This window comes from Paroedura picta, chromosome 10 (assembly GCF_049243985.1).
Source record: "Paroedura picta isolate Pp20150507F chromosome 10, Ppicta_v3.0, whole genome shotgun sequence".
Taxonomy (NCBI): domain Eukaryota; kingdom Metazoa; phylum Chordata; class Lepidosauria; order Squamata; family Gekkonidae; genus Paroedura; species Paroedura picta.
Window position 1 is genome coordinate 48,293,941 of NC_135378.1, and position 15,592 is coordinate 48,309,532.

General features: G+C 40.5%; 1 protein-coding gene across 4 annotated transcripts in view; it reads right to left on the minus strand.

Moving 5' to 3' along the window:
• Positions 1-15,592, minus strand: part of GRIA2 (glutamate ionotropic receptor AMPA type subunit 2) — an 81,016-nt gene that overhangs the window by 6,756 nt on the left and 58,668 nt on the right. For all 4 annotated transcript variants that reach the window (XR_013224730.1, XM_077300019.1, XM_077300018.1 and 1 more), the window contains exons 7-12: positions 8,730-8,897; positions 8,420-8,524; positions 7,560-7,670; positions 6,125-6,331; positions 5,316-5,686; positions 2,552-2,750 (exon numbers count right to left, since the gene is read on the minus strand). Coding sequence is in view for 3 of the 4 variants with exons in the window: in XM_077300019.1 (XP_077156134.1) it covers positions 2,552-2,750; positions 5,316-5,686; positions 6,125-6,331; positions 7,560-7,670; positions 8,420-8,524; positions 8,730-8,897 (1,161 nt within the window). In the remaining variant the exon portion in view is untranslated. The remainder of the gene's footprint in view (positions 1-2,551; positions 2,751-5,315; positions 5,687-6,124; positions 6,332-7,559; positions 7,671-8,419; positions 8,525-8,729; positions 8,898-15,592) is intronic.

Consider the following 15,592-nt stretch of genomic DNA (forward strand, 5'->3'; position numbering starts at 1 on the left):
GGGGACTGGAATCAAATATCTTCTGTCAAAGTTTACAGACTTTGATGTATTAGAATCATGTGAGTGGAGAGAGAACCTGTTTCCTCCAGTTTCCTCCAGTACCTGCTAGTGCAAGATGGCTGCACTGTAGCAATTATTCACAACTATTTGGCTTTTCTATATAGGAAAATGCAGCCACAATTATAGTACAGTATCCAATTTTGTGTGGGTGCATCCACTGAAGGGGATCTGGCCTAGGCAATTAAATACAATCAAGCAACATGAAACAGATTCACACCATTTTAAGAAGAGTGAAGTCAATCAATTTAGAAGGGTGTACCTCAGCTTACAAGCCTAGTCTTGCTTCTGAGAGCTTAGGAGAACATATTCTTGGCCTCTGTAACCCTTTTGAAAAGGCTCTTTAGTAGGCACAGAGAATTCATCTATCAGTGCTTTCCTAAACAGAGGTAACTCTTCTAAGGTCATTGACTTCAATAGACCTAGAATAATGTAACTGTGCTTAGTGTCTAGACATTTCTGGATCTGTATTTATGAGCTCCAGAAAGTGATCAAGGCACCAAGAGGTTCTCCAAGACCATGGGATTCTTTCTCTAAGGCAGTGGTTCTCAACCTTCCTAATGCCACAACCCTTTAATACAGTTTCTCATGTTGTGGTGACCCCAACCATAAAATTATGCAAGTGTTCTTTCACAGAAATTAAACCAAAACCGACCAATGCCGTGACGATCCATTGTTCATGATTGTATATCAATTGTTTCTTTTTTACGGGGTTTCTCAGTTCAGTTCTGCCTCTTGTCCTGCTGAGCTGCACCGCCACCTGGAGTGCCTGGCAGGTGACTGCGCTGGCCTGGGGGCACTGCTGGAGCGGCTGGTGGCCGAGTGCGGGCACCAGCTGGAGGAGCAGCAACAGTGACAGTGACAGTGCCCCCCCAGCCAAGCTGCTTGCCCTGCCACAACCTCTGTTAAAGAGTTATTCAACCCCCAAAGGGGTCCCAACCCCCAGGTTGAGAACCACTGCTCTAAGGCCAATTGTGAACATCTGGGTTTTGAGTCAGCATTGTTTCTCTAAGTGCCCAAATGTTCACACCTTGACCTTTATAAATGATGAATAATTAACTTTATGTTTGCATAAGCACATGAATACTCACACAGAGAATTATTCCTGAAAGAAATACCTAGCATAATTGTCAAATTCTCTTCAGTATCTTGATTCTATACAGCTTTTAGGACAGTGACACAATCTTAATACATGAGTTTACGCTGTTTAGATAACTGGCAATAGTTCTGAACCACAGTTTAATGGAAGCACAGAGAATTGCATAAGGACCCTGATTTCTGTGTTACTGCTGATCAGGGCTTCAAATGTACTATCTCCACAAATAGATTAGGCCAGGAGTGTAATGTCAAGAAGAAGCTCAGCTTCCGATTAATACTGGAAGCAATCCACAACAGGAACACAGAAAAGCATGTCATTTATCAATTAAAATAAGCTTATTTATCTGACAAGAAGGTGCCAGGACATATGCAAGAGCTCTGGGGTAATATGGTACCACTGGTCTACTCTCAGACCACTATCTTTCATATTACATTAAAATTTTGGACAATAATCAAGGGCAGGCTCTACAAGTAATGCAGCTGCCTAGTTTTGAGTTACAAAGACAGAAATCAATCGTGTTACATTTATATTCATTGTGCTTCTTTCATTGAAGAGAGTTCATTTCCTACATACAGAGAATTAAGGATTTCAATTATAAGAATTATCAGATTAATTAACAATCTACTTATTTAGTGAACTAATAGATAATTTTTTCCATTTTGTCTTACTAAGATCTATTATTCTCAAAATGAGGTTCTATAATTAACATCAGAGAAATAACTGAAAACTGTACTAAAATTTTATCTCCTATCATATGCATCAGGACTTTACCGCTGAAGTAGGTTTGCATTTTGGATCTAGTGATGGCAAGAAAAGGATGTCATTTCCTCATAGGCTTTGCTGTTATAGCAACACTGTGTAAAATATAAATCTATCAAAGATAAAGTAAAAGAATTGCTACTAATCATGATTCATGGGTTTTGTTCAGTGTACCAAGGAAATTTAAAAGGTAGCCTATGAAATGCTTAAAAAATTTGATTATGCTTTAAAAAAAAATTCCATTGCCATTTTTTTGCTCAGACGGCAGCATTTAATATGAATGTGAAAAAATTATCTCTAGAGTTTCTCTTTCCACCTGCTTCAGGAAGTCTATGTCTAAAAGGCAAGTTGAATCTACTTCAGAAATTTACAGCACTTATGCATTCAAGTTTTCATGTGAGTTGAAATGCAGTTCGTATACATTGTTCAGGCATACTCCTCCTTGTAAAATTCAAGTGCCTTTTCAGTGGTCACTAATGGGGGATGTGCACTCTAAGAACATAAAAAGAGCTCTCCTGAAATAAATACAAACTATTTTTACTTAAGTTCAGAAAATCACAATAAAGAGGGAAACCACAATTGCAACAGAACATTTTGGGCCAAAATTAGAGGAAAATCTGAACCACTGACACTTACCCTAAAAAATTCTTTTGTTGAACCAGAGTCTAATGTCCCATAAGCAATTTCGGTTTGCTTTGACAAATCCTCAGCACTTTCGATGGGAGACACCATCCTCTCCACCGTCAGGAAGGCAGCTAAGTTAGCCGTGTAGGATGAGATTATGATCAAGGTAAAGAACCACCACACACCTCCAACAATGCGCCCCGACAGGGATCTAATAACAAGTATGACATGGAGTTGTAAAATGAAATGAATGTCCTGGAAGGAATACAAGTCACCAGATTTACGTAAATGCTGCAGTGTGTGACACAGGGAAGTATTTTCATGCTATGTTGTTTGTTTATGTTGAAAATGCGTAAAATGCAATGGGAAATTTATTTATTTATATTTATATACCGTGCTCCCCCAAAGGCTCAGGGTGGTTAAATTAAAGCATTCAATAACTTTGGTGTGATTTTTATGAGGGTAGCTTTAATCAGATGAAGTGGTGTCACTAAAATCAGGACTCCAGTCTTGAATTACTGCATGGAGGCAAAGTGCTAGATCATCAGTCCACAGGTCTGAGCACCCTGGAAAAGAAAGCTGCTTAGAATCATATTATTACCAGATGAAAGGAAGGTTTTCATGATAACTCAGGTGAGCCCATTTTTGGTGAACTGAACTACTCATACTGAATTTCAAAACAAATCCCACTAACAAGCAGCCAGGCTTCAAATTCTGACTTATATTCCTGAAGGTTTTTTATTTTCTAATGTACTACTGAAGGTAGACTCAAGAGTTTAAAAAATAAGGGCATTACCTTTCAAAGGATAATTAGAAAAATGGGTCTTTTAGGGGGCAGGAAGGAGCTAAAATAAAGTCCCCTCACTACAGAGTATTTTAAAGCTAGTGGGAGAAGCACCTACTATTAGTGCCTTGTGATTTTTTTTAAAAAGTGTAAGGCCATAATAACACAAGATCCTACCTGGATCAGATCAGTAATCTATTTAGTCTAGCATCCCATCTCACACAGTGGTCAACTAGATGCCTCTGGTCTATACTGCCCATGGATGTAAAGGTTCTCTGTACTCACCATTAATCTATTAACTTTTAAAGTTACCATTGCTTTTGCCCATCAATACCTCCAGCGCCAATGAAATTACAATGTAATTAACTGATAAGTGAAGATATACTTTCTATCAAGTCTCAGTTTTTTCTACCTCATCCATAATTTTATGAACCTCTATCACCACTTAATAAACTTCTACATTAGCTGTCTTTTCCCCCCTAAACTAAAAAGTCCCATGCACTTTTGTCTTTTCTTTCTAAGAAGGTGCTAACCAATGTTCCATCTAAGAGCAGCTACCCATCTGGAGCCAAACAGGGTTCTGCATCACCCATTGCCCATATTAAGATTACAGCAGCTATATTCTGCTCAGTATTTGAACTGCTCTGCTCATGAAGGGGGAAAATTAGGGGAAACATTGGTAACCATCTTGGTTGACTGATTAACCATCTTAATTGACTGATTCTGCAATTTCAATAACATTTGGGCATTTTTTTTGTGGGGGGGGGGTACAGTGACCAGAACAAAACTGTACACAGTATTCTAAATGTGACTGTACCATAGAGCTAATCAATGGCCTTGCATGATGGGCCATTTAATTTCCAAAGTGAAGTATAGATGAGTCTTTGAATGGCCCAATATCCATTGTTCAACACATTTGCTTTGCACAGGACTCTTCACTACTTACAGTATTGCCTCTATTAGAAAAAACAGGTTTTTCATGGGTAATCTTTAACTCCATCACCTCCATTCTGGTTGATATCCTATAACTATTGTAAATAAATAAGCCATCATTTTGTACATATTCTCAAATGATGATTGGTTAGTCTTCCACACTAAGGTTTGAAACTGTGAAACTGAGCCCAAATTATAATTTCCAAATGACAATATCTTCCCATATATGATTCACTCTTTCTTATTTCTTTTTTTCATAGGAACTTCGACTTTTGACCCAATTCCTGTTTCAACATGATGTTCCCACATGATGTTCCCAGCCTCTAAATGAAATGTTGAATTTAGGCCATACCTACTGGCTGTATAAGGGTAATGGAATAGCTGATACTGCAAAAAGAAAATAAATAAATAAACACGGTGCAATAAAATATACTAGAGTTGTATACCCACATTTTAAACCACCATGATGAATGGCTATATTCTTAAATGAATTGTAGCTTCCCAATAAGCCTGGCCTTTTTCTCCAGGCTTCTTTCAAAATCTATTCTTTCCTCACTTGTTATTACAGGTTCACATGGACAAGGAGTTATCAGAAGACCTTTATGTTTAGATATCTGTTAAAGTGGATGTAAGTGTCATAAGAAATAGGTAGGATGCAATGTAAATTGGCTCATGGAGGGGAAGCTCATTAGAAGTGTGTTACCATTTTTCCCATTACAGCCTCTGTGAACTCAACGCACCACTGGCTGTAAATGAGAATATGCAGCAAAAACACGGTACCCCTCCAAGAAGGCATGGAATCAGAGGAACCTTATGCATTTTATGGCCTGTGCATGGTGTATATAAGTCCACTGGAGGAAGGTATGATCGCTGCTAAGAGAAAACCAATCGAACAGTCCAGTGGTCTGCATCAAGAGCAGTGGTTGTCATTTCAAGGGCTGAAGATGATTTTGAAAAATGTGTCAACAGCTGGTATTTCTTGAGAGTGAATATATATGCACCATGAACTTCCTTAGTGAGACCAAAAATGCACAAAGCTGAAATGGACGTGTAACCAACCTTGGCGAAATATCGCATCCTTGCTGCATAAAGGCACCCAAGGAAAACCAGAGACTATTAAATATCCCAAATTCATTAGTTGATTCGTTACTTTGCGTTTCTCTTCCATCTTCAAATTCCTCAGTGTGCCACTCGTATGGGCTAAATCTGCTGACCAGGAATAAAACTACACTGACCCCAATGTAGGCAAAAACAATGCACATCCAGATCTCATATGCTAAGGGATCAAGAAAGGAAAACACTCCTGGCTTGGACTTCTGAGGCTTCTTAATCATTATAGATATCCCGAGGCTCATAAAGGGCTTTGAGAAGTCAATCACTTCTTCTCTCACCAGTGTTATAGTTAATGGAGCAATTGCAATATCGGCTTTCTGTAAGGGAGACAAAGCAAAATAATAACTTATTCAAGAGTCAGACTGGGAATGGCTTCATTGCTCTTGTGCAACACAAATGAAGAACACACCAACAGGGATAGGGATAATATTAACTTCAACTCAAGGAGTAAAGGGGTGTGCAGCCTCTAAATGAAACTATTCTGATGACATGTTCACTCGCAGCAAGTAAAGGCTATCCCTTTATAACCAAATTCAGAATTATCTTCTAATAACCAAAGCAATATTTATAATGCTCGAATGTGATAGTGATGCAGAAAAGCTTTTATTGGCAGCGGAGGGAGATGAAATGCAGACATTATGGGCTCTTTTCATTTGCACATTCAAGTCATCTAAAGCCAAGGGCAGTTGCCATGCCAACATGCGTTGAGATGATCCCCATCATTCATAGCTACTGCAATGGTAAAAGGCTCTTACCCCATAAACGAGTTCTCCAACCATTCCATTCCAGATTTTTGTTTCTGCATCCCTGGCCCCATACTTGCCATCCCCAACGATTGTGAGCTTGTACTTGAACCCACAGTGTTTGGCAATCTCTGCAGCTAAGTCCACACAGTAACCTTCATAGCGCTCATTTCCATCCAGGGTGTCATAATTTTTCTTCATCATGACATACGGGGATTCCTGTGCAAAGAAATCAGGCTTTAGCTATTTAACAAGGATATTTGTGCTAGTTACCTATTTCATGGATACGTATTGGGAGCATAAAGAATAAAAGAAGGGAAATTTGCCATTTTTTCATAAATGTCATGATTATTTGTCACTAATCACACATCACGTTTCTTCACAGTTGCTATAAGCCTTGCAGTCTCACAAGCATTTCCAAAAAGGATGTGATAACAAGCAAAGGAAGAGCTTTAAAAATATTTTGTTTCTAAACAATTCCCACACCAAGTTATCCCTGCCTATTTGGTAGCATGTTTCACAGCAGTTCTACAGAAATCATCTACCATCAAATCCAAAACTGAGCATGTAAAATTAAATGGTCCATACAATGAATATAGGGCTGCAAAGTAAAAATTAAAGAAAATAATATCTTACCATCATAAAAAAACAACTTGTTTGATTGTTGGTTTCTTTAATATTTAATGCAGAGTTATGCCCTGAATGAATAACTCAGTACAATGATTAGCTGACTGAATAAACAACTTGACATTCCTACCATATGACTACATATAATGTTCCTATCGTAAAGTGGCAACGTTTGACTGTTCTTTCCATGATGAATTTAAATTGGCTAAAGATGAAAGGACTACACATTCATCCCTAACTTGGCACTCTCCACTGGCTTATAAACAGGCTGTCAACTTAAATACAAATCTAGCACAGTCCTGCAATTAAAGAGGAAGTAATTCCTTGGAAGTAGTTGCATTAAAACTTTGATCTTCCTTTAGCATATTTGCCAAGTTTATCTCCCAAAGTTAACATCTTTTTTTCCATAAAGTAGAAACACATAATAAGCATTTGTATATTCTTGTATATTGACAATAAGCCAGTCAAATTGCACCAGGGGTCCTTAGTTCTGTCCTTTAAAGAAGATCATTTCCCAGCCTTTAACATAGGCACAGTGATAAAGCAACTCAACAGTTACCTAGTCCAACAAAGAAAATGAGAATGAATGATGAGACTACAACAGGCTGCCTAAGGAGGTGGTGAGCTCCCCCTCACTGGCAATCTTCAAGCAAAGGTTGGATACACACTTCTCTTGGATCCTTTTGGATGCTTAGGGCTGATCCTGCGTTGAGCAGGGGGTTGGACTAGATGGCATGTATGGCCCTTCCAACTCTATGATTCTGTGATTCTGTGATTCTAACTTAAGAGTATCCTTCTCACAAAAAGTGTGCTCAATTACCAATATTGTGGTGACAACAATTGTCTTATTCTCTAATCCTGAGGATTCGTTGCCAGCAGAACCATCAATGGGATTCACAACCATTCTGTCTGCTTCACTCCAGTATCCAATCTGGAAAAAAGGGAGTAGGTTTTATCTCAGTTGGTGACTACCTCTTTTCATATACATTAGAGAAACTATATTCAGTATCCAATAAGAGCTCAGAGATGTACTCAGGAAATAGAGATATAGTAAAATGTCCTTGTGTCAATTAAAACAGGAATAGATAGACATTCAAATAGTTTCAGGTAAAAGCGTAAAGACTTTTCAATGTTTCAAACATTCATTTCCAGTAGTGTTGCAGCCAAATATTCATTTCCAGTAGTGTTTCAGTCAATGTTGTATAACACCTGATGACCACGGTCCAGCCAAAGTTAAGCACCTTAAAAGTCCCACACATTTCATCAGAAGACAGTGCCTAATTCTCCAGTTGAAATGAATGAGACTTTACGTACTTAATTCTGCTTGCACTGTGTCCTTTATTAGTAAAAATCTGCAACACAGAACAGATATTACTTTCAGAGAATTCATTAGACACAATTCTCATTTTAAGTTAGAGTATCATATACTGATCTGGTTTTATCTGAGAGTAAACTAAAAGCAGCAACATAAATTACATGTATGAAAATATCATTAGAGAGTGCTTACCTCAAATAACAGTCCATGTTTGTTAAAAGCACTGCTTTTTCATAAGACCACTGAAATATGCACACAAGTGAGTGTATTTAATTACATTACTGTTTATGTGTTGTGTTCTAAGAGATCTACTTTTCTGCATCACTTAGCATGGAACAGCTAAAGGCACTCAGAATTACAATTACCTTCCGAGGACCTGTACTTTTGAGCTCCATGATGTTTATTGTATAGTTAATTCTCTTTCCATTCTGGTCAAACTTTATGTTTCCTGTTAGCCCTTCCACTTGAACCTACAGACAAATGAAAGAAACAATCACATTGAACTGATTAATCCACAAAATACATTTTATATTCTGCATTTACATCCATGAAATTTTTAATTAAGTAAGTTGCACTTTGGTCTTCCAGAGCTGTACCAACCTTGTCCATTTCAAGATATTCACAGGTCACTGAATACACACACTAATTCCACAGCACTGGTTCGAGAAAGCCTACCTGTTTTAATGCCCTCTCTATTTCGACACCATGAGACCAGGGCACCGCTGGGTTGGCAAGGCAGTCTCCTGCATTTCCCCTTCGAGAAATCTCAATCCTCTGCTCACGCAAGTTACGAAAAGCTTCGGTCATCACTTTAACAGCATCATAGGTCAGAGCAGATGTGTACTGAAACGGATTAAATGCAATTAATTATCAGCTAATTAATCTACTCTTTAACATGGCTTTCAAACATTACTGAAGTTAAATGGGGGAACTGTTAACAGCTTATCCACATGCTTGCAGACTGCTTTCTCTCAGAGCATATACTAAATTTATTTCAGCATAAGGTTTTTTTTAGGACTAAATGCAGCATTTCTTCACACAACGAGACTAGGGATTTCTGTGCCGGTGGCTATAGAAATTAGGTTTGTTAACTCCAAAGTAGGAAATTCTGGAGATCTGGGGGTGGATCCCAGGGAAGGTAGAGTCTGAGGATGGGAAGAAGCTCTGCAGAAAAGCTCTGCCATACAATTCACACCCTAAAGCTGCTATTTCCTTAAAATAACGTATCTCTGTAGTCTAAAGATCAGTTATAATTCTGGGAGAGTTCGAAGGCTAAGGTGCCCATCTGTCCCGCTTCTGACAGGACTGCCCCGCCTCCAGTCCAATTGCCCCACGTCCCGTCACGTTCCTTAAATGTCACTTGACGGCGCCCAGCCTGTCATGAGGTGAGGCAGCGAGGGGCGAGGTGGTGAAAACCGGGCATGGAATCACTGATTGGTTCAAATTGAGAAAGGAGTTCGGCAAGGCTGTATACTGTCGTCTTGCCTATTTAACTTGTATGCAGAGCACATCATGAGAAAGGCAGGGTTAGATGAGTCAGAAATTGGGATCAAAATTGCAGTCCCTTGGACTGCAAGGCAAACAAACCGGTCAGTCCTAGAGGAGATCAGGCCTGACTGCTCCTTAGAACGCCAGATCCTGAAGATGAAACCGAAATACTTTGGCCACCTCATGAGAAGGAAGGACACCCTGGAGAAGAGCCTAATGCTGGGAGTGATTGAGGGCAAAAGAAGCGGACAACAAAGAATGAGATGGCTGGATGGAGTCACGGAAGCAGTCGGTGAGATCTTAATTTGACTCCTGGGAATGGTAGAGTACAGGAAGGCCTGGAGGATCATTGTCCATGGGGTCGTGATGGGTCGGATATGACTTCACACCTAACAACAGCAACAGCAACAACAACAATGTACCAATGAGTCAACCAAAGTCATGGTTTGGATCTGTTAAGTCAAATCCTACAGTATTCTTCCCCTATTCAGTATTCTTCTTTCTTCAATAAGGAAACTTCATTTGATAGATAAAAGTCTGCCTTTGCTTTTCCATTGGAGCAAGACTTGACAGAAGGGTGTCGTAGAATCCACCTAATATTCCCTACCAGAAACACTTCATAATCCCTTCTTGCAAATGTCAGTATCTTGTCAAAGTATAATTATTCTCTTCCCTCTTCCCAAGGAAGCATGTCTGGCCTCAACTAAGGCCAGGATGTTCTCTGTCCATTTGGTGGAATGAGCTCCCAGAGGACATCAGGGCCCTGCCAGAGCTAGCACAATTCCATAGGGCCTGTACAACAGAGCTCTTCCACCAAGTTTTTAGTCGGAGCCAATGAGCTGATAACATCTACTAGCCCCCCCAGAACCCTCCCCAACAGATATGCCCATGAGATAAATCACAAGGCCATTCACAGCCCAGCCAATCCATCAAGCAATAGTTTACATTAAATGATTATATGGTTAACAGTTTAAATGTTTATAATGTTGGTACAAGTTACTGAGTTTAATTTCTGGAGTACTGTACCTCATATTATAATGGAACCTATATGCTGTGAACCACCCTGAACCGCAATGGAGGGTGGTATAAAAATTAAATACATAAATATTGGCATGTATTTAGAATACATCAGAAATTAATAGTAAGACATATTTCCTGAAAGGCATTGTTGTATTCGCTATGTGGAGGATTCTTCTGGAGGTGAAGTAAAAAGAATCCCTTGATCTGTGCTGTAAAGACACAAATTTTTCACCAAGAGGAACAGCCACCACATGAGTAACTTCAAATGACCTCCACATTGAAAGTGTTATATACAAACCAACTCTTTCCTGTCAGTAGGAAATATGGCTGAAGGTTTTTAAAAAACAGAGTTATTCCAACCCCCTTGCTTTCACCTAAAAAAATGTACTTCACTTTTTAGAACAGCCATTTCCAACCTTTTGGGGGAGTCTCTGAAATAATTTTTCATGTTTCAAGGAGCTGCAGAAGTGATGTCAGCTGTCCATGCCTTACTGCCATGCCCCCTGGAAGTGAGGGGGGGGAGACAAAGGAGGTGATTTAAGGTAGGACTAGACACGCAGGCTCCATCCCTTCCCTGGGGCAGAAACTATGAGAGAACCCACTCATATTTGGGAGGAGGGAAGGGAGCAATGGAAGTGGCTGGTTCCTTAGCTTATGTCCGATTCCATTAAGGCCATGGAGAAAGGCCATGGACCTCCAGGGGCCCATGAACCCATTGTTGGAAACCCCTGTTTTAGAGAAGAAACTTAGTATCCTCCATGGTGAAGAATACATTTGACATTTTGCCTCTTCCTTATCAGCTTATGCTGCCTATGGAATTAAACTTTCTGAAATGTTTCTATCAAGTTGTTATCATTTACTCCATTTCTGTCACCCAGATTGCAATCTGGCTGCCCTGTCTGAGGAGTAAATTGCATAACAGCTTTTCACAGGGGCCCACTGCTGCTCAGGCCGCTGCTTTCCTGAAGCAAAACTCCAGATTCAAAGTGAGAATGCCCATCCTTGCCTGTTTCATGTGAATATATAGCAAAGTACTTTAATGGAGATCTGAAGGAAGTCGAGGGATGTTTTTCTGTTACATCAAGAAGACCAACAATCGGAAGTGGTCTTGTGGCACCTGAGTCATTAGTATGGTCAGAACAGCTGACCGTTTTTGTACCTCAAGGTTAGAGAATCTCTGTTTTAGGATGATGAGTATCTGAAAACTGCTGTTTCTCTGGCATAATTAGGAGATTATTTTTTCAAATGTTGTAATAGAGAACTGATCTGTCACCCTTGATAAGCTACTTGATAAAACAATCATTAAATGTATCATCCCTCTGGGAGATTTTTTATCCTGTCAGAAGACTAATTAACCTTCCCCACTTAGAGTCCCAAGAGAGCATTTCAGGAGTTTTGCCAAAGGGTTCTACATCTGCTACTTGGATGGGATTCTGCACTGCATGGCCAATAACAAGATGTCCACCTTTAGTGCAGTCTAGAGATTAACTGTAAAACTCTACTTGTAACACAAACAGCCCGCAGTAAATACACCGGTGACTGAAAGCATCACTTCATCAAAATTTGTATATTTTAAACTAAAAGCTGGTGGTAGGATTTTATTCTTGCACTACATCTCAAGTATAAGAAACAATCTTAGCTACACGGTATGATTACTAATAAAATAGGATGTAGGGGTAATAGCCGGAAGAATTAATTGGAAAAATGATACAACTTCTAAAATGAATACCCTTAGAGAGCTCAAATTGTATTAATGGATTGATTTGCATTATTTATAGTCCACCTTTCTCACTTAGATTCAAGGCAGATTACACAGCATTACTCGATACAGTCAACAGATGTATTCAGTAAACAGTACAACATGATTAGAGGCATAGAACCAATCCAAAGTCCAAAACCAGAACTGAAGCAAAGCATATTAAAAGAACATTACATTTCACAGTAAGATTCTAGTTGCAACAGCTTATATACAGTAGTTTAAATCACAGTCCCTAATTTTTCCAAGTAACTTTGTGAATTATTTGACTTGCAGGCATACCTGATGGACGGGAAGGAGGACATGGACACTTACACAGCTTCAATATGACCACAGCTTTATTAAACAGAACATTGTTGGCACAAACTAGGCACGGAACAGGAGAGCCTGCACAAGTGGAGTTAACTGCTACCAATTGACCTCAGTGGCACCATGGAGCCACCTGTCTCCTTGCCCAGGAGCACAAGTCCCCCTTGCTGCCGGATCACCCACTCAGGAGGTGTTCCAACCTCATGTGCCAGACAGAGGTGCAGAACTCCTCTGAATACACAGGCCACCTGGCTCTGCAAGCTTCCAGCCTCCCCATCCTGCTTGGCCTAGATCACTCTTTAATGAGGCCTAAACCTGATTGAACATTCCCAGTAGGCTCTCTGCCTGTGCCATCTCTGGCCGCATAAAAGCTATGACATTTAAGCAACAGTTAACAACATTTCTAAACACACACCAATAACATCTAAAACTAGTCATATCACAGGGTGGAAGGGTGGGAGCTGACTGCTCGCTGCTCCAGAGGAGGAAAGAGAGTGGGGTGATGCAGCCTGAGCCTTAAATAGGCGCCACAGGCTCACATCTGCCACCTGCTTCCTGTGCACAGCACTCCCTCCTTCTCCCCTTCCTTCTGCTCCATAAGGACTCATCGCATCCTCTTCTCTCCAGCCCTGCCGCTTCTTCAATAGCAGCTTGCATGGTAAGGACCCAGCTGCATTTAGTGCAGTACGATTCTATTTCCTGCACAGAAAAGCCCTCTTGAATAACTCAGTTGTGCAGAAAACCATGAAAGTGGTAGCCTTCCTGATCTCCTCAGGCAGGCTGCTCCACAAGGTGGAGGTCACAAGAGGCATGCTACATAAGAGCCATGACAAAGCCTCCATATCTATCTCTTTAATCTGCAGATAAACTGTAATTCCATGGGATCTCAAGGTCCCACCCAAATACTGGCATCCCTACCTGTATTTAAGCAAACAAATGCAAATCAATTCATTGGGGCTTTTTGGAAGTACCAATATTGTAAACTGAGGTTTATGGTTTATGTTTATCTTCCAGATTCAGAAATGCATTATTATTTTAATGGGGCCTGTAATTTTAAGAGCAGAAATTTGATGCCGCCAAAAGAAAATTATGTGCAATTATATTACAATTGATATCAGTGAGACAAATTAGAGCACAGAACTTCATTGAACTTAGACAGAGACATCAGTTTGACATTTCACCAAAAAAGTAACATGCAAGTGCTCAAGAGTACATCTTCAAAGAGCAGACTGTTCTGTGATTATGCTTCCTGTGGAACCAAGTCTAAAATAAATGTATTATTTGGAGCCTTCTGAATGCTAAATTCTTGATACACTTTTTACACTGGTTCATACATAGGGTGAAGGATCTTGCAACCCCAGGTTTTACCATAGAGTTTTCAGTGAATCTAGAGCTACCCTTTGTCACTTCTGGAGTTGCTCTAGGAATCACCTGAAAGATTACAGTTTTACCATAAAGTTTCTGGTAATTCCTGGTGCTACCTTTTGTCAGTTTCAGTAAGAAATTACATTAAGTACACAAGGCTGTTTCCCCCATAATGTTTCCATTTTAATTCCACTGTTGTTGCTATTCATATCTGTATATGTACATTTTAATGTATATATGTTCAGAGGCTTTAGGAGAAATTAGATTAATGTCTGTAATCTGACTACCAATAAGTTTCTTCCCGAAACAGGTAACTGCACTACATTCTTCAACTGTTTGAGGTCTAAGATGGGTCCATTAAATTATTATTCCTATATTGCATTATTTTCGCTTCCTATGCTGTTTCTAACAATGTATTTACCCAGGAAATAACTTTGTGAGTTAGGAAAAAAGGCTAGCAATTACCTGGCTGCTATAATTTCTAGCCTTTTTTTCTACAGTGGTTGTGATCAACATCTATCCCAAGACTTCCATTATAGCAGTGGTCCCCAACCCGTGGGCTGCGGCCCGGTGCCAGGCCCGGTGCCAGGCCCGGTGCCAGGCTGGACCGCAGATCCTTCTTCCCTCCCCCCCGAAGCGAGATTAGCTCGCGGCCCGGCAAGCTTCTCGCTTCGGGAGGGGAGGGAAGAGAAGCTTGCCGAGCCACAAGTTAATCGGCTGCTTTTAACGGCCGATTAGCTGGCAGCCCGGAGGGGCCGGGAGGGGGAGCTGCGGCCGCCGGCATGGTGGCGGTGCAAGCGCGCATGCGCGGACTGCCGAGCGTGCGCGGCAGTCTGTGCATGTGCGCTTGCACTGGGGCTGCCGCGCATGCGCGGGCCCCCGGGTCACCCTCTCCCCGGACTCCAGAGCAGCGGTCCGCAGCAGGCAAAAGCTTGCGGACCGCTGCATTATAGGAAGAGGGGGAGGGTGATGAGTTTTCCAGTCCCATTTAGAATTATCTTCTTTTTATTCATTCTGGTCCAAGGTTGCTTCTGACTATTTCATTATTATACTCTCTTCACTGAAGTTCATATATTTGACCTATAGTGACCACATGTCCCTGCTTGGCCATAGCCAAATTGCTTAGTCACAAGTTGTGAACCCACCTACATTCTAGGTGGACTTGCCTAGATAATACTTTTTTCCTGATTTTGTGATTACAGCTGGGGGAAAAAATTTCTCCCTTTTTTGGATTTTCTCTGGGATTTTTCTGTTGCAGGATGCTGAGGATGCTCAGGTGATCAATACAACAAAATTTGAGTTCAGTAGCACCTTTAGACCAATAAAGATTTATTCAAGGCATGAGCTTCCACATGGCTACCCACTTGAATCAGGTGAGCAGTGCCACTGATACTGCCCTTAGTCCTCTAACTTTTTACTTCAAAGCCCTTTGCTACTTGAACATTCTTTTGATAACCTACCTCCTATATTTGGTCTCCAGCATCTGCATCCTAAGACATTTTCAACTGGCTATCTTTCTAAATCTGCAAGTCTCACATTCTCCTACGTGTGTGCAGCACAATTATTATACAGGCTTGACCCTATTCCCAGAACAAGACTT